Source organism: Pipistrellus hanaki (assembly GCF_964339955.1).
Source record: "Pipistrellus hanaki genome assembly, chromosome: 1".
NCBI classification, from domain to species: Eukaryota; Metazoa; Chordata; class Mammalia; order Chiroptera; family Vespertilionidae; genus Pipistrellus; species Pipistrellus hanaki.
The window spans coordinates 144164155-144188834 of NC_140503.1; the positions used below are offsets into that span (position 1 = coordinate 144164155).

The 24680-nt window shown below is 42.3% G+C and overlaps 1 protein-coding gene across 1 annotated transcript in view; it reads left to right on the top strand.

Moving 5' to 3' along the window:
- Window positions 1-521: 521 nt before the first annotated feature.
- The window catches only part of PPA2 (inorganic pyrophosphatase 2), a 70833-nt gene continuing 46674 nt past the window's right edge, over window positions 522-24680 (top strand). The window contains exons 1-4 of the mRNA XM_084872819.1: window positions 522-764; window positions 11871-11935; window positions 20776-20829; window positions 24369-24488. Of these exons, the coding sequence (XP_084728945.1) occupies window positions 593-764; window positions 11871-11935; window positions 20776-20829; window positions 24369-24488 (411 nt within the window). The 5' untranslated portion in view covers window positions 522-592. The remainder of the gene's footprint in view (window positions 765-11870; window positions 11936-20775; window positions 20830-24368; window positions 24489-24680) is intronic.

A 24680-nucleotide genomic window follows, 5' to 3' on the forward strand; every position in this document is an offset into this window, starting at 1 on the left:
AGTGAAAACGTTAGAAAAAAGAAGGATGCATCGCTTTTACTTGGGTTAAATGAGGACTTCTTGGAGGTCATAGAAGCTACTTGTTTTTGCTCTTTAAGTCAGTGTCAAGGTCATTTTCACAAGGATCATTATGTGTCTTAAGTTTTTCTGTGTGTGTGCGCGTATGCTTGTCGCCAACACTGGGCAGGATCTAGACTCTAGAGTAACGCCTGGCACAGTCACTCAATATTGCGTCATTATAATAAATATGGTAATTCTAAGTATTGATTTTTGGAGTTTATATAAATGAACGCAGGTATGCATTGATGGCAGTGAGCTTCTCGGGGCGGTAGCCCTTGTCTTGCTCACCTTTGGACCCCGGGCTCGCGGGGGGGTGCAGTGAACAATTCGCTGTGCTCTCTAATTTCTCAAAATCACCGAGTCGGACCAGCAGCATCGCAGGGTCCCAGGGGCCAGCCCGGCGGGACAGGGCTCCAGGTCCCAGCCGCCGGCCGGCAGTGCCCACTCCGGGCGCCAGGGGGCGCCGGTGCGCGGCAGCTCCCAGCACCCCCCAGTGAGGAGCCGGCCGCCGACGCCACGGACCGCCGACGCCATGCGGGCGCTGCTGCCGCTGCTGCGTACCGGCCGGGGCGGGCGCGCGGGCGCCCTCGTCGTCCGCCTGCGGGAGGGAGCGGCCGCTGGGCCCGCGCCGCGCCGCGCCATGGCCTCGTACCGCACGGAGGGGCGCGGCGAGTCCCCCTCGCCCGGCTACCGCCTCTTTTTCAGTGAGTACCGGCCGGGCCCCGCCGCGCGGAGGCTGCGGAGGCTCGTGTGTCACCGGCGCCCCGCGCAGCCTTCCCGCCTCCCTCCTCCCTCCTGGGGGCCCCCATGGCGGCCTGGCGGCCCAGACCGCCTTCCCGCGTACCCAGGCCGCGCCGAGCCGCCGGAGCGCCGCGTGGGGAGCGGCCTCCGTCCCGGAAGGCGGCGCGGAGGCAGCGCGGCCGGCGGCGCCCCGCCCTCCCGGGTCGCGCGCGCGGTCACCCCGCCGCCCCGCAGCCTTTACCCGACTCCGGCCGCCACGGCTCCCGCAGGGCGAGGGGGGCGGGGAGCTCTTCACCCCGCCCGCCGGCCCGCCCCCTCGCGGCCGCGTGGCCTGGCTCCTCCCCCGGCTCTCCCCAGGCTCCTCCCCCGGCTCCTCCCCGGCTCTCCCCAGGCTCCTCCCCAGGCTCCTCCCCCGGCTCCTCCTCCGGCTCTCCTCAGGCTCCTCCCCCGGCTCTCCCCAGGCTCCTCCCCGGGCTCCTCCCCCGGCTCCTCCTCAGGCTCCTCCCCCGGCTCCTCCCCGGCTCTCCCCAGGCTCCTCCCCAGGCTCCTCCCCCGGCTCCTCCTCCGGCTCTCCTCAGGCTCCTCCCCCGGCTCTCCCCAGGCTCCTCCCCGGGCTCCTCCCCCGGCTCCTCCTCAGGCTCCTCCCCGGCTCTCCCCAGGCTCCTCCCCCGGCTCCTCCTCAGGCTCCTCCCCGGCTCCTCCTCAGGCTCCTCCCCGGCTCCTCCCCGGGCTCCTCCCCCGGCTCCTCCTCAGGCTCCTCCCCGGCTCTCCCCAGGCTCCTCCCCCGGCTCTCCCCAGGCTCCTCCCCCGGCTCCTCCCCGGCTCTCCCCAAGCTCCTCCCCTGCTCTCCCCAAGCTCCTCCCCCGGCTCTCCCCAGGCTCCTCCCCCGGCTCCTCCTCAGGCTCCTCCCCGGCTCCTCCCCGGGCTCCTCCTCTGGAGGCTGCGGGCTGTGCTATTGGAGAGGCGGGCGGAGCCCAGATGTCTAGCCCAGCGGGGACTCTGATGATCCCCTAGAGCAGTGTTTCCCAAACTTTTGACATATGTGTACCCCTTCTATAATTTTCGTAACACATGGGAATGTAGAATTAGGCGCAGCTAAGCACGGGGCAGTGCATATCCCCACCAAACTCCGGTGCAACGCGTACTCCCACCAAACTCTTCCCGTACCCCTGGGGGTACGCGTACCACACTTTGGGAAATACTGCTAGAATCTAGTATTTACATTCACAAGCTTCCACCTTGAATGAGACCCACGCTCCAGAGTCTCACTGGCTCCAGGGGAGCCCCCCCCCCCACCCGCTCCCCCAACCCGTCCCCAAAGTGAGCAGGCCCAAGCCCGGAGGGCAGAGGGCTTTCTGGGCGCCGGACTGGCCTGCTAAGACGGGCAGAGAGACCCAGGTCCCCGTTATTCTCGCTTTTCTTTGCACCCAGGTATTTCTCTGTGGAGCCCCCTATAACCCGGAAATAGCGAAGTTGGTAGCGATGCAGCCATGCTTCATTGAGTTCAGAGCCCCCCTTAGGGCTTGGGGGTGGAGAGTCGTCCTTTTTTTTTCCTGTGAAGTCAGCCTAGCAGTATCCCCCACCTGTTAGGAGCATCCGCTCCAGAGTGTCAGGCCTAAGCTCGATTCCTTCAGCTCACAGCTTTGGCCCCCGAGACATTTCCCAACTTGCTGAGCCTTGGTTTTCCTCATCTGTACACTGGGGCTATAAAAACCACAAGCACACCGTATGTAAAGTGATTTAGCCATAGGTCTAGCATGTAAATTACTATGACAGTACCTATAATCATGGTCATGATTGATGTCTGTAATTTACAAACTATTTACACATACCTGATCCGAGCTTAGGGTTGAGGAGCAGTTTATGGCAGAGAAACCTGAGGTTGCCTAAGACCTTGTGATTATAATGCAACGGGTTCTAAAATCCCCATTTTCTTAAAATTGGTTGCTTGTCCCCTCCATGCTACATACACATTCTTTTTCATCCTTGTTTGGGTATGACTGACCCTCAATAGGAACCCTCAGTAAGAAATCCCTCCTTTCTGCATGGGTTGTGTTCCAAAAGTTACAATGAGATGATTTTTGGGAACAGTTTTTTTCATAGAAAGTGGTAAAAATGGCAGTTAGGTGTTTAAGCAGATAAAGGCATCTCTAAGGCATGATATGGTGAAGGTATTCTAGATTTGCCGTAAGTATAGTATTAATAATAGACAAAAAAACAGAAGTAAGCTCAGCACTGTTAGGCATGGCATTGAGGAGGTTTAGTTATGAGCCCTGCTCTTGAGATTCATAACATCAGCATAATTAGTTAAGGAGAATATAAAAACACTAACAGATATTCTGTTTGGATGTTAGTTGAGAAAAAAAAGCAGTCTTAAGGAGCCTGGAGCACATGGTGTAGGTGACAAGCACTGACTTTGGAATGGGGCGTCCCAGGCCGTAAGCCCGGCTCTGCCATGTGCCCGCACTTTGCGCTGTTGGGCAGGTGATTGCTTCATTTCTTCTCTCGGGGCCAGTTGACTGGTAGCTGTAAAATGAAGCCGTTGGCCTAACAGTGATCTTCCAGGTCCATCTCAGCACTGATACTCTTTGAAGGCATTGGATGACTAATAGATATCCTAACGACCTCTACTGAGGCAAAGCCTCCTTTAGGGCATTTCTTAGGCTGTGTTTTATATTGGCCGCTCACTGTGTATTGAAGACTTGTGATTTTTCTGTAACTAGCATGCCGCAAATAGAATATTTTTTCATTCTGTTAGGATAAACAGCAGAAAGGAAGAAGAAATCTTTTACTGAGGTAAATGGGCAAGAATTGGAAGAAAGGGGAGTGTGGTTTTGCAGAGGGCCAGATGATGAGACAGTAATTGGAAGGTAGGTTGTTGAAACAATTTCTGAGCTAAACGCCAGATGGCATCCTTGGCCCAGGACTGTTAATACTTGCTGGAAGGGGTAAGACAAAGTGACAGGAAGCTCCTTTAGGGTAAGGGGGTAAGGGGAAAGCAGTAAACAAGTAGCTCTGTGTAAAGATGGTCACAAATGAGATATTTTAAATTCTGATGGTACCTGTATGCAGTACTAGGGTGCAGTTCTGTCTCACTTCAAAGAAAAACATGAGCATAGCACTCCTTGGCTGGAAAGTGTTGTTCAGCATTATGAAGAATCATTCCCCACATTTCCTAATATATCTGGAATACCAGCGCAGTGGGAAGTAAACCATTTTTTTAGCTTAATGTTTGTCAATGGGTTCTAGCTGCCATTCAGAGGAATCAGAATAAGTGATTGATGTAATACTACCCCCCCCCCCTTAATTAGTTTTGAACTTTATAGAAACAGTTATTAAAGTAAGAAGACACAAGCGCATCCTGATGGAATCAGCAGGCCACTTGGTGCCAGTCCTGGCACTCTGAGTAACTTTGTGTGTGGCCTGAGTGAGTCATTTAACCTTTCTGTACCTGACTTGATTTAACCATGGAAAGAAGAGATGGGACTAGATGATTATTTTCCAAACTGTACTTAGTTGGAGCACAAGCAAACCATGGATGTTACTGGGTTTTCTTTTAAAAAGGTCTTCATGGTTTAATAAATTAGCAGAACACTTCCCATTTTATCGCCTCTTTAAAGTTCTGGGAATTCTGATGTCACTGTCCCAAACTTTGAACTCCAGAGTCCCAGTTTCTCAGAATATTTGTTAATATCTTAGTGACTCCTAGCGTTTCAGGGAATTTAGTTTGGGACATGCTGATTGAGATGATTTCTGAAACTTCCAGAAGCAAGTCTAGACTGTTTCTGTAACACAACGCTAAGTCAAGCGCTTAGGTTGTGGGCCTGGCTTGATTATCCTGGGTATCTGAAAAATGGGGATACCAGTAATGATTTTACCAACTTGCTGTGGTAGTTAAATGAGACTGTGTATAGATATTTAATATGTTATTTCCTTTCCTATTTGACTTTAAGACATAAAATCAAAATTCTTACATCATTCTGTGAAAGGTGAAAACAGTGGAATGTGAATAAAATGGAATATTTTGCATCTATTTCAATTTATTAATTCGCACGTCTCAAGAGTTTTTTGTTACTGCCCTACAGTCTTGAATTAATTGTAAAGTCATAATACAGGTTATACTTATTACATGGGGCCAAAGTCTCTACATGTCAGCATTCCCCTTTGATAGCCTGCATATTTTGCTTGTTTCATTAATAACTTGAAAATGTACTTTTCATAATTTGGATTTTTATTACTATGGAGTAGGCAACTGGTTCACTTACTGAAACAGTGCTATGGATAATTGCATTTGTTTAGCATGAGGATGAATCATGCAGTTCTTTAACAATGAATTTTTTTATCATTTATAGTTGGCATGTGCTTATGTTGAAATTACTGTATGTTCTTCTTTTTAAATACATTTTTATTGATTTCAGAGAGGAAAAGAGAGGAAGAAGCTGGACTGGTTTGCATGGACTTCACTCAAGGGGCCAAAGAGCCATTTATGGCTCGAGAATCGCAGTTTGCCAACCGCTGCTCTAGCTGATCTCATCTAGTCCCATAGCTTTAGCTTCCATCTATGCCTCCCGGATTTGTAACATTTAGCCCCAGTTTCTTGAACACAGAATTTACTCATCCAGCCTCCCACCCTGTATCCTACTTAAATGTTTACGAAGCATCTCAAGGTTAACATATACAAACCAGAAATCCTGACCCCTCCCCTCGCATTCCTGCCTGACTGTTTTCACATCTATAACTAGTAACCTAGGAATCGTTCTTGTTGCCTCTTACTTTGACCCCATCTTAGTTCATCACTCTCTTCCCTTAGCTCTGCTTTTAAGTGTATCCAGAAGACAATTACATCTCTCCCCTTCCACTCCTGTCACTTTTTCCATGTCACCATCTTTCACTCTTCCTGCTTCCAGCCTTGTCCCCCTGTAGTCTGCTTTCCACACACAAGTCACCTTGACCCTTTTAAAATGTAAGTCAGGTCATGACCAGACTCTGCTCAAACCACAGCAGCTTTCCATTTCACTCAGAATAAATTTTAAATATTTACCATGTGACCTAGTACTCTGCTTCCTCTCTGAATTCATCACGCACCACCCTTCCCTTTGATCATGTGTTCTGCCATCCTGCCTCCCTGCCTGTTCTCAGAAATGCTGTGCATATTCTTGCCTGTGTGCCTGCAGTGTTCCTCCCTACCTGTCCGCTTGGCCTCTTCCTTACTCCATTCAGCTCTGCTGCGTGTGGCCCATCAGAGAGATCTTTCATGGCCTTTCAATGTAATAGTTTCCCCTTCCATTATTCACTCTCTTCTTTCCCTGATTAGTTTTCCTTTATGGTACTTCTTGTGCCTGATATCCTAAAAACATACTCATTTTCATTGCTTTTGTAAATCCTTCTCCCCTGAATATAAGTTCCTTTAGAGCAGGGAATTTGTACACCTAGTACCTAAAACAGTGGTTGGTGTAATATTTGTATTCAGCAAATATTTACTGCATGAATGAATTTATGGAGACCTTATAAACTAAATGGGAAAAGAAGAAAAAGAAAACTCGAATTTTAAAAAGTCATATGGGTGTCCTCTGAGATTGTAGTAGCTGTTACAGCCGTTAAAAAGGAAGAGGAGGCTATAAAGAAAAGGCAAAGGACAAGAACTCTTAGAAATTACAGTATGGCTGTTAAGACAACTCACTAGAAGTTGTAGTGGGTTGAATAGTGTTCTGTTGTTTGAAGCCACCAAGTTTGTGGTAATTTGTTACGTTAGCCCAAGGAAATTAATACAGGAAAGTTGAGTAAAGCAATCTACCAAAAAGTTTGAACAAAATGTCAGAAAAAGAAAAGAAAAAAAAGGTTTGACTGGAACACATTCCAGAAGGAAGAAACAGACAGAATGCAGAAGAAATTATCAAAGGGGTGATATAAGAGATCTAAAAATTTAAGGACCCAAGTATTCTAAGTCCCAGACACAGAATTGTGAAATCTCAGAAAACTGAGATTATAAAGAAGATCCTAATAAAAGTCTTGTGACAGGGGGAGGGAGGGAGGGAGAACAGGTCACTTGAAAGGGAATGAGAACTAAACTGGTATCTGACTTATCAGCAACACCGAGTACTTGATGACTGGAGTATTGCCTTCCAGATTCTGAGAGAAAATAATATTCTTCCTAGAATTCTCTCCCAAGACAACCATTAACCTGGAGTGAAGATTGAATGAAGACTTGGGACATTGACCTCACATGCAGCCTTTGTTACAGAACACACGTTAGAGATATGCTTCCGTAAAACAAGTAAACCAAAAATGATGAATGAATAGGATCCAGAAAAACAGTAAATCTTAGCTGGAGATCATAGAAGCAAAATCTTAGGATGCCACGCAAGCATTCAGTCCAGGTATCAGCAGGAGGTTAGGTTTCTACAGGGAGCTGTATGGGTAAAGACAATTCCACAGCTTTGATGGTGTCTGTGAGGCATTAAAACAGTTCATAGAAATAATTATGATTCACAATGGAAGAAAGGTAATTAGAAGCACAGGGCAAAATAGAAGCCGAACAAGAAAGGGAATTTAATTTTAACATTCTTCTTGGCTAAAAATCAACACATCAACAGTGCTTCTCAAACTTCCCTGAGCGTAAGAGTTATTTGGGTGTGCTAAAAATACAGATATCCAGATTTTTCTCCTTAAGTTCCTGACTCACTAGTATGAATGCAACCAGGGTCCAGAGATCTGTTTAACAAGCACTCAGTTTTTTCTTATCCTTAGAAAATCTTGGAAATAGTTGACCCTTGGACAACATGGGAGTTAGGGATACCAACTATTGACTCCCCCAAAACTTTACTAATAGAGCCTTACTGATAACATAAATTGTAAATAAACACATATTTGTGTGTTATGTATATTATGCATCTTATCCTTACAATCGAGTAAGCTAGAGAAAAGAAGCTATTAAGAAAAATCATAAGGCAAATACATTAACAGTATTTTTTTAAATATGTTTTTGATTTTAGGAAGGGACCAGGAGAGAAAGAAACATTGATGAGATAGGAACATCAACATTGATCCCCTGCCCCTGCACACTCCCTGCTGGGGATCAAGCCCATAACCCAGGCACTTGCCCTGACTGGGAATCAAACTGGCAGCCTCCTGGTGCATGGGTTGATGCTCAATCCCTGAGCCATACCGGCCAGGCTGTTATTTTTTGGGGGGAAAATATCTGCTTATAAGTGGACCTGCTCAGTTCAAATTTGTATTGTTCAAGAATCAACTTTGTATGAAAATAGAAAAGCATAGAAAATTTGATATTAGAATATAGAACATTTTATCAGCCTTGATATGAAAATATAAAAGTTTAGGAGACAATAACTAGGAGTGAGAAGAATGAGGAAGGAGGGGTAAAAAGCTGATTAGTAGAATCAGGAAATACTGTATATGTTTGATAGAACAAAGAAGAGCTATAAAATGTAAAGATTAGATAATAAAGTTTAAGAGGAATAGGTTGAACCAAACTTATTTTTCAAATTTAGAATCAGTAGATAATTTCTGAAATGGATACAACTAATCATAGTTCTATATTATTTAGGGAGATGAATAAAATCTCCACTAGACCTAAGTAAATTGAAGAGGTGAGAGTGTGTTGCTCTGATAGGCCTGAATTGGAGAGAGGTGGGGACTTCTACTGTTTTAACCTTGCATATGCATTGTTCTGTTTAAACAACAACAAAATAGGTATTTGAAAAAGTAAATTGGCAACAACTTGGTTTCAACTCGAAAGAGACAACTGATCAGAGCTTCACTAATTTACTCTGAGCCTCTGAGGAAGGCCTGTCTGTCTCTAATGTGTGCTTCTGTTTAAAGAGTGATGTACATTGCAGCAGTACTTGCTGCATAGACCATTTCCATCTCTATGGCTCGCAGGTATAATATGGATTACCCTTTCATTTTAAGGATCAGGAGATAGTGCATATCTTTAAATCTACCTTTGGAGACTCTTAATACTTTAAATGGAGCATAATAGCACTGACTCTAGCAAATGTTTAATGGAAGATTCTCATCCTTCTTTTTGTGCATTAGGTCAGTGCCTAGCTCTCTCAATGTGCCAGGAGAACTCCTTTTTCTTTAAGCTTACAAGCCGAGGGTGCTCCTGTGATGGAGCATAACCCTGTCTTCGCTATGGGCATAGCTCACTTTTTAGCACCTTTGTATCCCAGTATTTAGTACATTTCCTTTTACATAACTAAATTATACATTGCTTAATTGGACAATGTAGGGAAAAAATTAAGTTTCCAATAAATTGATAAACTTTGTCAGTCAAGGAACTAGAACTCGGGCTCCTGGCCTCTGCATGCATTGCTCCTGTGTGAATTTATTGGCGAATTGCTCACCCAAAACATTATTATATGTGATCTAGAGCTTATTTTATTTGCCTAGAAATAATTTTTACTACATTTATCTATTTATATAAATTAATTATTTATACTATTTTTTGATGATCTAAGTATATGGTTACCTGAGTTAGACCATTCATTCATTTACACTCTTTTTACCTTCCAAAATTGCAATTAGAGAACAATTTAAACATATATTGTCATTACCTTAGTATTTAAGTAGAATGCTATTTAGATCCCAATTTAAAGAGCAGTTCTCACAGACCTTTAGCTTTTATCGATCATAGCTTGATATCTTCCTCAGCCTTGAGTGACATGCACTCAACCTACACCTTAATACATTTGTTGGGGCTTGTTCCCAGTTAATAAGAGCATTGGAGCTTTAGGGAAATTTGTCACCAGATCTGTGTGCTAGAGGTATCATTTACTGTTTTTTTATATATATATTTTTTATTGATTTCAGAGAGGAAGGGAAAGGGAGAGAGAGATAGAAACATCAATGATGAGCCAAAACCGGTTTGGCTCAGCGGTAGAGCGTTGGTCTGCAGACTGAAAGGTCCCAGGTTCGATTCCTGTCAAGGGCATGTACCTTGGTTGCGGGCACATCCCCAGTAGGGGGTGTGCAAGAGGCAGCTGGTCGATGTTTCTCATCGGACGTTTCTAGCTCTATCTCTCTCCCTTCCTCTCTGTAAAAAATCAATAAAATATATTTAAAAAAAAAAAAAAGAAAAAGAAAGAAACATCAATGATGAGAGAGAATCATTGATGGGCTGCCTCCTGCACATAAACACACACACACCCCCGGGATTGAGCCCGCAACCCAGGCATGTACCTTGACCGGAATCAAACCCGGGGCCTTTCAGCCCACAGGCTGATGCTCTATCCACTGAGCCAAGCCAGCTAGGGGGAGGTATCAATTTACTCTTTTTTAAAAAAATATATATTTTATTGATTTTCTACAGAGAGGAAGGGAGAGGGATAGAAAGTCAGAAACATTGATGGGAGAGAAACATCGATCAGCTGCCTCCTGCACACCTCCACCAGGGATTTGTACACAACCACGGTACATGAGCTTGACTGGAATCGAACCTGGGACCTTTCAGTCCGCAGACTGATGTTCTGTCCACTGAGCCAAACCGGTTAGAGCACATGTGTCAAACACAAGGCCCGCGGGCCAAATCCAGCCCGCCAGGCCTTGCAATGTGGCCCGCACCGCGCTGTCATCACTGCACTCCGCTGTCAGTTTATGACATTGTCATTTTATGACTGTTCAGTAAACCATTCGGCCCGCGATTTAGGCTGGATTTTAGATTTTGGCCCCTTCTCTGATTGAGTTCGACACCCCTAGGTTAGAACATCATTCACTCTTAATTACAAAGGCAGCCCAGCTACTCTGTCAAGTTTCCCGCCTTAAATTTAATAATGAATTTATCTGGTTTGTGTAGCATCCGGAATTCTTACAGTTGAAGTTATTGTTAATTTTCATCACAGTGGTAGTTCCCTAGTGTAACAACTGAAGTAATCTGCTAAAGCAACAATTCTCAACCTCTTTAATCTCAGGGCACACATAAACTAATTAAAATTATGTGGTATATCAAAAAAAATTGTTTTTTGCTGGTCTGACCAAAAATAGGTATAATTTTGATTTATTCATACCTGATGGCTATTGCTGTGCTGGCTGTTATCATTTTTTCATTTGACAATCTAAGGGAAATGAGGTGAATATCCCTGGCTAAATAGTCAGGTATTGCATGTTTTAAAAATTCTTGGGGCACACCGGTTGAAAATCACTGTACTAAAGGATTGAATTTAAAAAAAATAATTTTTATTGATTTCAGAGAGGAAGGGAAAGGGAGAGAGAGATAGAAACATCAATGATGAGAGAGAATCATTGATTGGCTGCCTCCTGTACACTCCACACTGGGGATCCAGCCTTGCAACTCAGGCATGTGCCCTGACTGGGAATCGAACCGTTAACAAATGATAATAAAAATGCTGGCTGGGCTAAAGGATTGTATTTTTATTCTTCAAAATTCTACCTTATCTTTGTGACTTAAAGCAGAGAAAAGAATTACAGATTGATGATTGAAACAGATACATTTCAATAAAAGAGCCTGTTGGTTTATTGTATTTTATTTAAATCATACATATTTTTAAAAGTATTGAAAATATACATTTCAGTATGTAATGAAGATAAGTTTCTGTTATTAAAATTTTTTAAAGAAATGTACCTTAATATTAACATTGTTACCACTTTGAGTGGAAAGGAATTATTCATTTCTTTTATTTGGGTAGGACCTTTAGACCTTTGTTCATATGAATTCTAGACAGAAATTGGGAATTCTGTTGTTCGGTTTCTCTTAGGGAATTGACATCAGTTTTAATCCAATTCACTTAATAAAGACCTTCCAAAATGACATTTTTCATATTTGGGATTTTAGTCTATTTTAGACATTTTCTGCTTTGGATGTTTAAACCACAGAAATAAGTAATGAATTCATCAACCTAAATATGATTTATTTGGTATATATTTCTTTTTAATGATTATAGTGGAGCAAGTTTTAAAAGTTGAATTAAACTTTAATTGGGAGTTAAAGTTAATTTTGAAAATACTTTAAAAATCTTTTTAAAGTGGATAAAAGTATACTTGCTCTAAAGAATGGGCTTATTCATTGTTTAATTTTTTTGTTTTCTTTCCAGAGAATGAAGTTGGTCACTATATTTCCCCCTTTCATGATATTCCTCTGAAGGTGGACTCTAAAGAGGTATTGTTTTAACTTGTTTTGGGGAAGAAAATATGTACTTCTAGTGTCACCATAAAATACTTTTTGAAAGCATCTAGAAAGAAAAGAATATGGCCACAAGTCAGGAAGGACATGAGTTGCTACAACAGGACTGTAGCCTCCTTCATGAGCTAGAATTTGTATGAGAATAGGATTCTGTCTGGAAGACTTAGGGAGAAAGGAATGGTAGTGGGCCATCAAGCTTAGAATCTGGTAGGAAATAAAGATTTAAGGTTAAGAATTTAAGAGGTTAACAACAGGCTTACTTTTAATAATAATAATAAAATAATTAACATTTGATGTTTTTTTTTCTATTTGCTGGCCATAATGTGAACATATGCCATTTTATTTAATCCTTATGAGTCACTATTATCTCCAAGGACACCAAAGCTGAAGGCATTTCACTGACTTATCTAAGATCAAACAGCTGGTTAAGTTCACCTGCATTATCACCCTAGGCTAGCGATACTATTGCTCTTATGTTGTTAATGAGGTTAACTGCCTTGCCCATGATCAGAAATCCAGTCTGTTGTGAAGGTGGGGTTTTTAACTAGCAATTCTGATTATAAAGCTTATGGTCTTGAACCACTCTACGAAGCAGATGCTGGAAAAATAAAGTTGGAAGATGGTAATCTTTGAATAGCTCTTCTCCTGGAACCTAAAATTACTTGACAGATGTGAGTCAGGGAAGAATGTAAGCCAAATAGGAGTGGGAGACCTGCTGCTGAAGGTGGTGCTGAGAGCTGAGAGTGTCGCAGAATCACGGGAGATTTCGCCTAGCTGGCAAGATGGCATACTTGGCAGCGAATGTTAGTTATCCTCCCTGAGTTGGAAATTCTTTCCTTAAAATGCCAGTAGCTAATTGGTTTATTTCATTATCAAATGTAGTGAGGGGCATGGTTCTTAACTTCATTCCAGGTCGAGGTCATTCGGGGCTGGTTGATGGGATTGGGCTTTCTAAATCAGTGTAGGACAGAGGCCACTAAAGTGGGAAGCTGCTTCTGATGCAAGAGTGGTTTGGCCTTCTTGCTGTTACCTTGGAGGCCAAATATAAGGCACCATACAAAGGTTATGGAAGGCTGACGTAGGATTTGTGCTGCCTTTTAGCCCTTCAGAAGACTGGGCTGTCAATAATGATGGCAACAAGGAGAATTATAGTGAAGATTTATTGGGTGCTCATTGTGCTTTGCAAAGCATTGTGCTCAGTGCTTACCTTTCATTATCTCAATAGGCAAGGGCTACTATTACTCTTATGTTGTTATTGAGGTTAACTGCCTTGCCCAAGGTCAGAAATCTAGTCTGTGGTGGAGGTGGGATTTGCACTTAGGTGCTCTAACCCATAACTTTTACTCTTAACTGGTCTTGTGCAGTCCTTTCAGCTCATTACTTCTAACAAGTGTTCAGCTATAGAACAAAGGGCCATATAATCTGGAGAGAGAATGAAACCAAAGAGAGAGCAGAAAGAACTGCATTTTACCGTGTGTGTCCCTGTGTAAGGGTGTGTGTGTGTGTGTGTGTGTGTGTGTGTGTGTGACCATCCATATGTTTTGTTCTGTTTGGGATAGTGAACTATCCAACCTAAATATCTTGAATTTCCCATCACCTCTCCTTGCTTTTGGCCACAAGTGCATGCATTCACTTATTCATTTGTTCATTAATTTAATTCAGCGATTTCCAACCTTTTTCATCTTATGGCACATAATAGACTCATTAAAATTCTGTAGCACACCTAAAATATATTTTGTTTATCTGAAAAAGAGGTATAATTTTGATTGATTTAAAAAAAATAATAATAATGATTTCCTACACTTTTTGCTCCAAAGTGACTTAAAAACAAACAAACCAGGTGCCTATACTTGTATAGAAGGATTTCTGGTACCAAGAACTAACCCATTAAATGCAACCTTATTATGTGGCATGACCAAAAAGATACAACTCTATTATATCTCCTATATATATTTTATGATTCAACACAGGGCATTCACACCGGATGGCCATTGTTGTGTTGGCTGTTGTCATTTTTTTAAAGTTGACAATCTAAGGGAAAAGAGGTCAGTGCTCTTGATTAAATAGTCAATTATTTTAAAAATTCTTATGTTTTAAAATTTCTTGCAGCACACAGGTTTAAAATAGCTGTTTTAATCATTCAGTAATCATTGCTTAAGCCAGCCAGTATTCCAGGCACTAGGAATGCAGTGGTGAATAAGATAGATATAGCTCCTACTCAGTTGGAGAAGACAGACAACCAGAAAGCAGACATGTCAGACAGATAGCGTTAAGTGCTGTTAAGGTAGGACAGGGTCATGAAAGAAGGAGTGACTGATAGGATGTACCATGGCAACATCTGTGTAGCTAACAAAAATAATAACATTGGGAAACATGTGGTAGGTAGGGTAGAGGTATGGAAGAAAGAGTGGACTAGAAATTAGCAGGCATAATATTCAGCCTAGGGAAGGATGGTTTTGGGGGGATATGGAAATTAGGATAGGGCAGGGCAAAATGTGACAAGATACACTAGTGAATTCTGGGCACGTGGAGATTGATACGCACAGTGGTTGTGTGAATATGCTTTCCCCAATCTCGGCTGTAATGATTAGTTAGAACTATTGCATCTTGTGCTTTGGGATGTGGTATTTTAGGAATAGTAATGATGTTTCACAGCAAACTTGGAATAATCATTTTTCTGTTTTGTTTCTTTTATTCGTCATCATTTTGGTGTAAAAGTTACATATAATATGTGTGAGCATTTCTGGATGGCATAGTTTTTCTTCCCAACCCAGCATATACTCTGTTTTAATTTAAAAGTGCATGGTGGAGGCTCAGTAATCGCACCGTGGTGGGATTTGCAGGCAGGAGGCGCAGTCGAGTATTTTCATGACTTGTTAGTCCTGTTCCCTGGAGTTTCATCTCAATAATGAAATGACCGTTTTAAGTGCAATCACTGGAAACTGCCAGTCTTTCCTTAAAGACTAATGGGCCAAGGCCGGTTTGGCTCAATGGATAGAGCGTAGGCTTGGGAACTGAAAGGTCCCGGGTTTGATTCTGGTCAAGGGCATGTACCTTGGTTTCGGGCATATCCCCAGTAGGGGGTGTGCAAGAGGCAGCTGATCGATGACTCTCTCTCATAGATGTTTCTAACTCTCTCTCTCCCTTCTTCTCTGTACAAAATCAATAAAATATATATTTTTTTTTTAAAAAAAAAAGACTGAATGGAGCCTTTGCTTATTTTATAAAATCTAGGAGAATATACTTGAAAGAAATTAAACTTTTCTGATGATTCACTTTATGAAACACTTCGATGCCTCATGCACTTGGGGGTGCAAATACTAAGAGGAAAACAAACAAGCCTTTGGTGGGTTCTCCGTTTCCTCAGGTTTCTGCACAGCATCTAGTGAGATGCTTATGCAACAGGCATATTTTCATGGCTTTGCGGTGCAGCTGTATTTTCATGACATGTTACCATCATAAATACCACCTTTTCTTTTATAGGAAAATGGCATTCCTACAAAGAGAGCGCGGAATGATTTTTCTGAGGTATACCTAAAGGTTTCTGTTACTGTGAGTCACCTACATTGTCTGTTAAAGACCTTGATGACAGTTTGCCATCTGTAAAGTGCTTCTGAATTTTCCCCTGCAAGACTTTCGTGTGCAGCCTGATGTTTTTCTTCTCTGGTATCACTTTAAGATACTAGTGATGCTATTACCATTTCACTTTTTTTTTCTTGTGGTAAAATATACATAACAAAATTTACCATTTTATTTATTGCACACTCTTTTACATGTATTCAGTCATCATCTTTTTATTGCAAGGGATAATATGTTTCAACAGCTATTTTAGAATCCAGGAACAAGTCTTTTGGAGATAAAGAAAAAGATAGTTTAACCTACTGACATGCTAAAATTTCTTTACTTAGGAACAGAACATTTGATTGATGTCTGTCATCCCATCTCATGCTATTGATCAATCTCTTTTTATCTTGCTGATATCAGATGGCTTTTCTATCACCTTCTCAGCTTTCCTTTTCCTTCCTAACATATTTCCATCCATTCTCTTCTCTAAATGAAACTTAGGACCCTAATCTGCTTCCAAACATTGCTTTGAGGGTTAATTCCTACCACCTTTGCCTAACCTGGAAAATGGTCCTTAAGCCATCTACAATGGAACCATGTAGGGTACTTCTTAAAATTTTAGATTCCTGATCCCATTCCATGCACACTACCTCAGAATATCTGCCTGTTGAACCTAGTGCCAGGGTATCCTGTACACCTGAACTTTGAGAACCACTGCCCTATATGTTGGGTAAAAAGTCATTCAGGGCCTCAGATTTTATAGGTTCCTAGAGACTTTGTATGTTAACCTGGAAACAGTTGATTCAGTGGAAAAAATGAATTCTTCTGAGTTCATACAGCTGACTTAAAATTTCATTTTTAGAACATGGTTTATATCAGAGATTGCATGACTTGATTTTTTTTATTTTTAAAAATTATCTTCCATTTTCCTCATCCACCACCCCTGGCAACCACTTTTCTATGCTCTGTTTCCATGAGCTTCACCCTTTGAATATTCCGCATGTAAGTGATGCCATGCAGAATTTGCCTTTCTCTGGCTTATTCAGAAAGCATAATGCCCTAAAGGTCCATCCATGTTATTGTAAATGGCAGGATTCCCTTCTCTGGGGGAGTAGTATTCCATTGTACATATGTACCATATCTTCTTTATCCGTTCATCCATTGGTGGACCCTTAACATTATTTTATATCTTGCCTGTTGTGAATAATGCTGCAGTGAGTATGGAAATGCAGATAGCTCTTTAATATCCTGTTCTTTTGTGTGTTTTTTCCCCGCCCTCCCTTTGTGTGTGTGTGTATCTTCAGAGGTGAAATTGCTGGATAATGTAATTCTGTTTTTAATTTCTTGAGGCACCTCCATACTGTTTTCCATAGCAGCTATACCAATTTACATTCCCATTAATAGTGCATAAGAGTTCTTTCAGCATCCTCACCAGTACCTGTTATTTCTTGTCCTTTTTATAATAGCCATTAGAGGTCTGGTGCACGAAATTTGTGCAAAGGTAGGGTCCATAGACCTGGCCAGCCATCAGGGCTGATTGGGGCCTTTCAGCTGCAGGCCAGGGCCTCCCTTCCGCAGCTGCCGCCTGGGGTCTTCCTTCATTCCATGCCACCCCCCAGTGGTTAGCACATGTCATAGTGAGCGATCAAACTCCCAGTCTCCAGGTCGAACTCCCCAGTGGACACTTTGCATATTAGCCTTTTTTATATATAGATTTTAACAGGAGCAAAGTGATATCTCAGTATGGTTTTGATTTGCATTTCCCAGATGACTAGTGATATAGAGCACCTTTTCATGTACCTGTTGGCCATCTGTATATCTACTTTAGAAAACTGTCTATTGTTCAGTCCTTGCAATTTTTAATCAGGATTTTTTGCTTTTTTTTTTTTTGCTATTGAGTTGTGTGAGTTTATATATTTTGGTTATTAACCCCTTATCAAATTTATAATTTGCAAATATCTTTGCTCATTCCCTAGGTTATTTTTTTATTTTGTTGATGTTCCTTTGCTATGCAGAAATTTTTGTTTGTTTATTTGTTTTAATCTTCACACTCAAGATTATGTTTTTATAGCTTTTAGAAAGAGAGGAATGGAGAGAAAAAGAGAAACATTGATCAGTTGCCTCCTATATACACCGAGATGGAGAAAGGGAGAGAGGGAGAGAAGACATTGATCAGTTGCCTCCCATACACATCCCGAACTTGCAGTCTAGGTATATTCCCCAACTGGGTATCAAACCCACAACCTTTTTGGTATAAGGGATGATGTTCCAACCAACTGAACCACCCAGCCAAGGCATCTATGCAGAAGTTTTCTAGTTTGATGTAATCTCATTGTTTATTTTTGCTTCTGTTGCCTTTGTTTTTACTGTGAAATCCAAGGACTATTTGATATTTTAAATTAGTAAAAGGAAAAAGCATGGTTTCTTCCCTTATGCATATAAAATTTACTGACTGCTTTTTCACGTTACTATTTTTCATTCTGATTTCTACAATAAATATAGCAGGGAAATGGAGAGATAGAAAAGAACTGAGGGGAAGGTAAATGTCCCTGGTTTGTTCTCAGCTTTCTGACTTAAAATGTGCCCTCCTGTATCGTTGTGGTTGATAAATTTCAGCAGACCATTATTGTTTTGTAATTAATACTAACGTTAGGATAACCAGAGTAACATGGGCTTTAAAAAATTACAGGTCATACACATTTTAACTGAAGAGAAAAAAGGAGGACTGGTAATATGCTCTTAGTGATCAGGAACAAATGGTGGAGGGAGTGCGGTTTGCAGGCTGAAAATTCAAACCTCATCTATTGTTGTTTTAGCCTAATTCAAGTCTCTGAGAGTGGTTTTGGTAGATAGCATTGTGTGAAACAATTGTCACTGCTCGGTCTTCTCTGCCACCTCTGAGTATGCATTTGCATGCGTCTGTTCTCTTAGAGCCAGGCTTTCAGGGATGAATAAATTATGTGAACATCTGCCATTTATTTTTTACAGCTACTTCAGACATATTTAAACAGGTGCTGGGGTACCTCATGAAAGAGCATGGGAAATGAAACCTAACAGTGGGACTGTGTACCAGGTTGCTAGGATAGGTCTGAGACATGCTCTCAAGGAGCAGTTGAGAATTCATTCTCGGCTTTGTTCTTTAGCTCATTAAGAGTATGTGGCTTTGTCATCTGTAAACTTTAGCCTTATCTAGAAAAACATAAAAGCCATCAGGACTTTGTGGCTCAATTTATACCTGTATTATCAGTGCTTTAAACTAGCGGTTCTCAACTCTGCTGCATATTAAAATTGCTTGGACAGCTTTTGAAAATGGGCAGTGCCCTTGCTGTTCCCCCTGCCTCCTCAAAAAAAAAAAAAAAAAAAAAAAAAGATAATTGAGAAGTGGGGCTCTTTTCTAATTGGTTTATGTTCTTCAGATGATTTTCCTGTGTGGCATGATTGGGAATAGGTCTGTTTAATCATTGCTTCTCAAATGATCTGTTGAATGACTTGATTTTGTTGTTGTTATTTCTGGTCTGTTATGAACTGACTAGAGGCCCAGTACGAAAATTCGTGCACTCGAGGGGGAGGGGGTCCCTCAGCCCAGTCTGCGCTTTCCTGCAGTCCAGGACCCCTTAGGGGATGTCCCCGCTCCTGGGGAGCGGGCCTAAGCTGTCAGTCAGACATCCTTAGCCCTGCTGCAGAGGCGGAAGAGGCTCCTGCCATTGCCACTGGGCTCGGAGCCATCAGCCCACTGTGTTAAGCGTCTGCCCCCTGGTGGTCAGTACATGTAGGGTCAATTTGCATGTTACCCTTTTATTATATAGGACTAGAGGCCTGGTACACGAAATTTGTGCACTGGGTGGGGGAGCCCTCAGCCCAGCCTGTACCCTCTCCAATCTGGAATATCCCTCTCACAATCCAGGACCTCTGGCTCCTAACTGCTCACCTGCCTGCCTGATTACCCCTAACTGACCCCCCTGCTGACCTGGTCACTCCCAACTGCTCCCACCCCCCCACTGGCCTGGTAGCCCCTAACTGCCCCCCCCATCAGCCTGGTCACCCCTTACTGCCCATCCCCTGCTGGCCTGGTGGCCCCTTACTGCCCCCCTGCCGGCCTGGTCACTCCCATCTCCCCTCCCACCCCTGCCAACCTGGTCACCCCACACAGTCTACTGTTTGGTCATGACTGTTACTCTGATAGCATCCCAGACAATTTGCATATTCCTCTATTGTTAGTATAGATACTTAAAAAAAATGCCATCAAAGTGAATTATTAGAAAAGTATAATTCAGGTTTCAAATTGATATTTTTAGGTACAGCAAACATAAAAATTACTCCATCAAATTGCTGTAATTGATTCTAACTGAACCAATAACAATCAACTTGCAGATTAGTCCTGATCCATGACCACACTTGAAACCATTGCTTTGCCAGGATAAGTTATTAGTTACTGATATCGAAATGGCATGCAAGTCAACTTGAACCTTAAGACTTTCTCTTTGTAACTCTAAAACTGTGGGAAATTATACATTCCTAGTTACTGCAGGAAATAGTTTTACTCACCATTGACCCAGGGTCTTCTTTGTTTTAAGCACTCTGCAAAGTTCAAAAATGATAAAAAGAAGTAATAATCCTTTTGTAAGTTTAGGAAACCAGAGATCATGAGACAGAAAAGTGCTTCTCTTTGTAAGCTTTATAACTCCCTACTGATGTCCTTAATTTTACACGATGATCATAATTTGGGTTTAAATATTATTTTATAATTTTCAAAATATTTTACTTTATAATTTTCTGTGTATTTTCACTTAAATTATATGACTAGACTTGATACCAGCCTGTGTGGTGAGTAGGACAATGATTATCACATATACTTTACAGATTGGGAAAGTGAGACATTCAGCTTACATGGTGAACTTTGTCTCTATTTTAGCTTGTGAAAATTAAAATTAAAATAAGATTCCTGACTTCATTTTGGTTCTGTCACTATACTGCCAAGGTATCTCCAGAAATGTAGCAACTCCTAACATTGTGCAATAGTAGTCAAGTGACATGATGGCTTAAATTCTGCTGTATTTTAGACATCTTCTCTAATTGTTTAGAGGAAATTTAAGACATAGGCAGACATATGATGCAAACTCTAAACATGTTTTTTGTGTGTGTGGGGGGGGAGTGGAGCGGGGGAGGAACCTAAAATATTCTCCTATGGGAGATAAGTGAAAAAATAAAGCGTAGGTTAAAAAATTAAATTTTCTCTCTTTTTTTAACTGCAGAATGCGTTTCACATGGTTGTTGAAGTACCTCGGTGGACAAATGCTAAAATGGAGGTATGGATTATTCTATTACTATCAAATGAATATGATAATCATGACACAAAAACTTTGTTTCAAGTTGTTTTGAATTTAGGATGGTTGACAAACTTGTTTGTAATAATTGAAGACATTCTTGTGAAATTACTTTGAATTTAATTTCAAAAAAGAAAACTATTAGTCAAAGCGAAATCTATACTTTAAAGAGAATGTTTTCCATTTTAGCCTTTCTAGTTTGTTATATATTATACATACTAGAGGCTTGGTGTACAAAATTTGTGCACGGGTGGGGGGGGTGGGGGGGGGGCGGACACTGAATCTCAACCCAGCCTACACCTACTTCAATCTGGGATTCCTCAAGAGATGTTCAACTGCTCATTTAGGCCCAATCCCACCGAGCACTCAGACATCCCTCTCACAATCCAGGACTGCTGGCTCCTAACTGCTCGCCTGCCTGCCTTCCTGATTGCCCCTAGCTGCTTCTGCTTGCCAGCCTGATCACCCCCTAACACTCCCCTATCAGCCTGATTGATGCCTAACTACTCCCCTGCCAGCCTGTTTGCCCCTACTTGCCCTCCCCTGCAAGTCTGGTCACCTCTAACTGCCCTCCCCTGATGACCTGGTCACCCCTAACTGCCCTCCCCAGCTGGCCTGATCGCACATAACTGCCCTCCCTTGCAGGCCTGGTCCCTCCCAGGCCTCCCAACTGCCCTCTCCTGCTGGCCATCTTATGGTGGCCATCTTGTATCCACATAGGGGCAAGATCTTTGACCACATGGGGGCAGCCATTTTGTGTATTGGAATGATGGTCCATCTGCAGATCACTCTTTTATTAGATAGGATAGAGGCCTGGTGCATGGGTGGGGGCCAGCGGGTTTGCTCTGAAGGATGTCCCGGATCAGGGTGGGGGTTCCCTTAGGGGGTGGGGTGGCCTGGGTGAAGGGTCTGTGGTTTGCAGGCCAGCCATGCCCTCTGGCAACCCCAGCTGAGGCCCTGGTATCTGGAATTTATTTATCTTCTACAGTTGAAACTTTGTACCCTAGAGCAGAGTCAAACCTTAAACTCACTCCGTGTGGTAACTATTTCTGTTGGGATTTATTTATCTTCTATAATTGAAACTTTGTAGCCTAAAGCAGAGGCCTGGGCTGGCCAAGGCAGGTGGAAAGCTTGGCTTCCTCCCTCTCCAGGAGCAACTCAAGCCTCCTGCTCTCTCCAGCTCTGTGGCTGTCGTCATTTTTGTAGGAATTTATTTATCTTCTATCATTGTAACTTTGTAGCATTGAGTGGAGGCCTGGGCCAGCAAGGGCAGGTGGAAAGTTTGGTGGGGAAACCCAAGCCTCCCTCTGGCTCTCCATGGCTGCAGCCATTTTGGTTGGGCTTATTTGCATCTTTGCTCCTGATTGGCTTGTGGGCGTAGCAGAGGTATGGTCAATTTGCGTATTACTCTTGTATTAGATAGGACCAGAGGCCCAGTACATGAAATTTGTGCATGGGGGGTGTCCCTCAGCCCAGTCTGCACCCTCTCCAATCTGGGATCCCTCTTACAATCCAGGACTGCTCGCTCCGAACTGCTTAATTGCCTGCCTTCCTGATTGCCCCTAACCACTTCTGTCTGCCAGCCTGATCACCCCCTAACCACTCCCCTGCCCGCCTGATTGATGCCTAACTGCTCCCCTGCCAGCCTGTTTGCCCATAACTGCCCTTCCCTACAGGCCTGGTCACCCCTTACTGCCCCCCCCTTGCCAGCCTGGTCTCCCCCACCCCCCAACTTCCCTTTCCTGTAGGCCTGGTCCCCCTAAATTGCTCTTCCCTGCTGACCTGGTCGCCCACAACTGCCCTCCCATGCCGGCCATCTGGTGAAGGCCATCTTTTGTCAACATAGGGGTGTGGCCATCTTTGACCCCATGGGGGCAGCCATTTTGTGTGTTGAGTGATAGTAAATTTGCATATTACCTTTTTATTATATAGGATTTAATTTTCCTAAACTCTTCTCTGTCTTTGAAAATGACAAATATTTTTAACGTTTACTCAAATAGATTCTGGGATGCATTTTGTTCATAGACACCACTGAAACTTATCTGTTTGTGGCTTATGGCAATTTCAGTTTCTAAAGACTTAAGTCTTCTTTAGATTTTGTTCTACCAGGAATGATGGCATTTTCCCTGGCCAACTCTTAACTTGTGAGCACCCTCTAAGAGCATCTGCTGTTCCCCTAGGTAGCTTTAAAAAAAAAAAAAAAATCTTCCCATGAGACATGAACCTATCAAGAACTTACCTCTTGCTTTTCAGAATTTTGTTACTTCATCTTCAGTTGGATAACAATCCTTATAATTCTGAGTGAAATTTAATTTATGGTACTTTGAATTTGAAGGCAGGTATGATTTCAAGTATTTAATTATTGCTATGCAACATGTATAATTTTCAGAATTTCTATTTGGAGAATTGTCAGTAATTTTACTAGGTACTGGTAGTATTTCATTTTAAATTTTTTGCTAGTATTTTATTTTGTAGTCAATCCTCACCTGAGGATATTTTTCCCATTGGTTTTTAGAGAATGGAAGAGAGGGAGGGAGGGAAAAAGAGAAAGAACAAAAGAACAAAACACCAATGTGAGAAACACATTGATTGGTTGCCTCATGCACAAACCTTGTCCGAGGCTGGATATCAAACCTGGATCCCAGGTATGTTCCCTTGACTGAGGCGCAAGAGCTGACACTTTAACCACTGAACCATGCTGGTCAGGGCTTAGCTAATATTTTAACAGAAAAAAGTTCGTCTTGTTTCAACTATACTGTTTCATCATCTGGCTACTCTCTACCATAGGATACGCAGGGGTCTTCAAACTATGGCCCGCGGGCCCCATGCGGCCCGCAGAGGAGTCTGATCCGGCCCGCCAGGTTTTTTGGGCAGTGAGCGCAGCCGAGATGTTACAGTAGGAATTAGTAGTTCATATAGTCCGGCCCTCCAGCTCTCTGAGGGACCGTGATCTGGCCCCCACTTTAAAAAGTTTGAGGACCCCTGGATAGGATCAAGACTCTGTGAGATTCTACCTAATTTAACCAGTGTTTTTTATTCAAAGATGGCTTCAGTTGTTGTTTACTTTATAAGATAGGTTTTTGTGAATGTGTGTGTGTTTGTGTATGTGTGTTTTGCGTGGCATTTTGGATATGTCTGATAGAAAGGTAACTGGGAAATGAAATCACTTGGTGAAAATCTTTGAGTTAACTTTATTATGAGATTGATGGTAAAAAGCCTGAGATCAGTAACAAAAAGGAAGCTGATTAATTTTTATCCTCTTGCTATTTCAATCATTTGTGTTAAAAATGAGTGCCTAAATAATAGAGTGCCTAAGTATATAATCTGATATTTCCTTCCCAGATGGTTTTTCTTACTAAATTAGAAATCAGGTCTAGCTTAATTTATTTTTAAAGTATCTTTGATCAGTAAATTGTGATATGAGTATTTAGTCTTATTATAGCAGATCTTGAAAATATTATTTAAAGATAGGATTAATAATTTCTCATCCTCCTACCCCCTTTTGTCCATGATCTGCTTAGATTGCCACGGAGGAGCCATTGAATCCCATTAAACAGGACGTAAAGGATGGCAAGCTGCGCTATGTGGCGAACATTTTTCCTCACAAGGGTTATATATGGAATTATGGTGCCCTCCCTCAGGTAACATTTTTGTTGTAATGGTAAAACTTTTCTGCCTTCTGAAAAAATTGCCTTGTAAATCCTGTGAGCTACTTGAATTTAAATTGATTCTGAGGACATGTCAGTTTGAGAGATTTATAAATTTAAAAATTTTAAATGTGGAGTCTTATTGTATCAATAAATTTTTTTCAAACTTTATATCTGTGCTCTAGC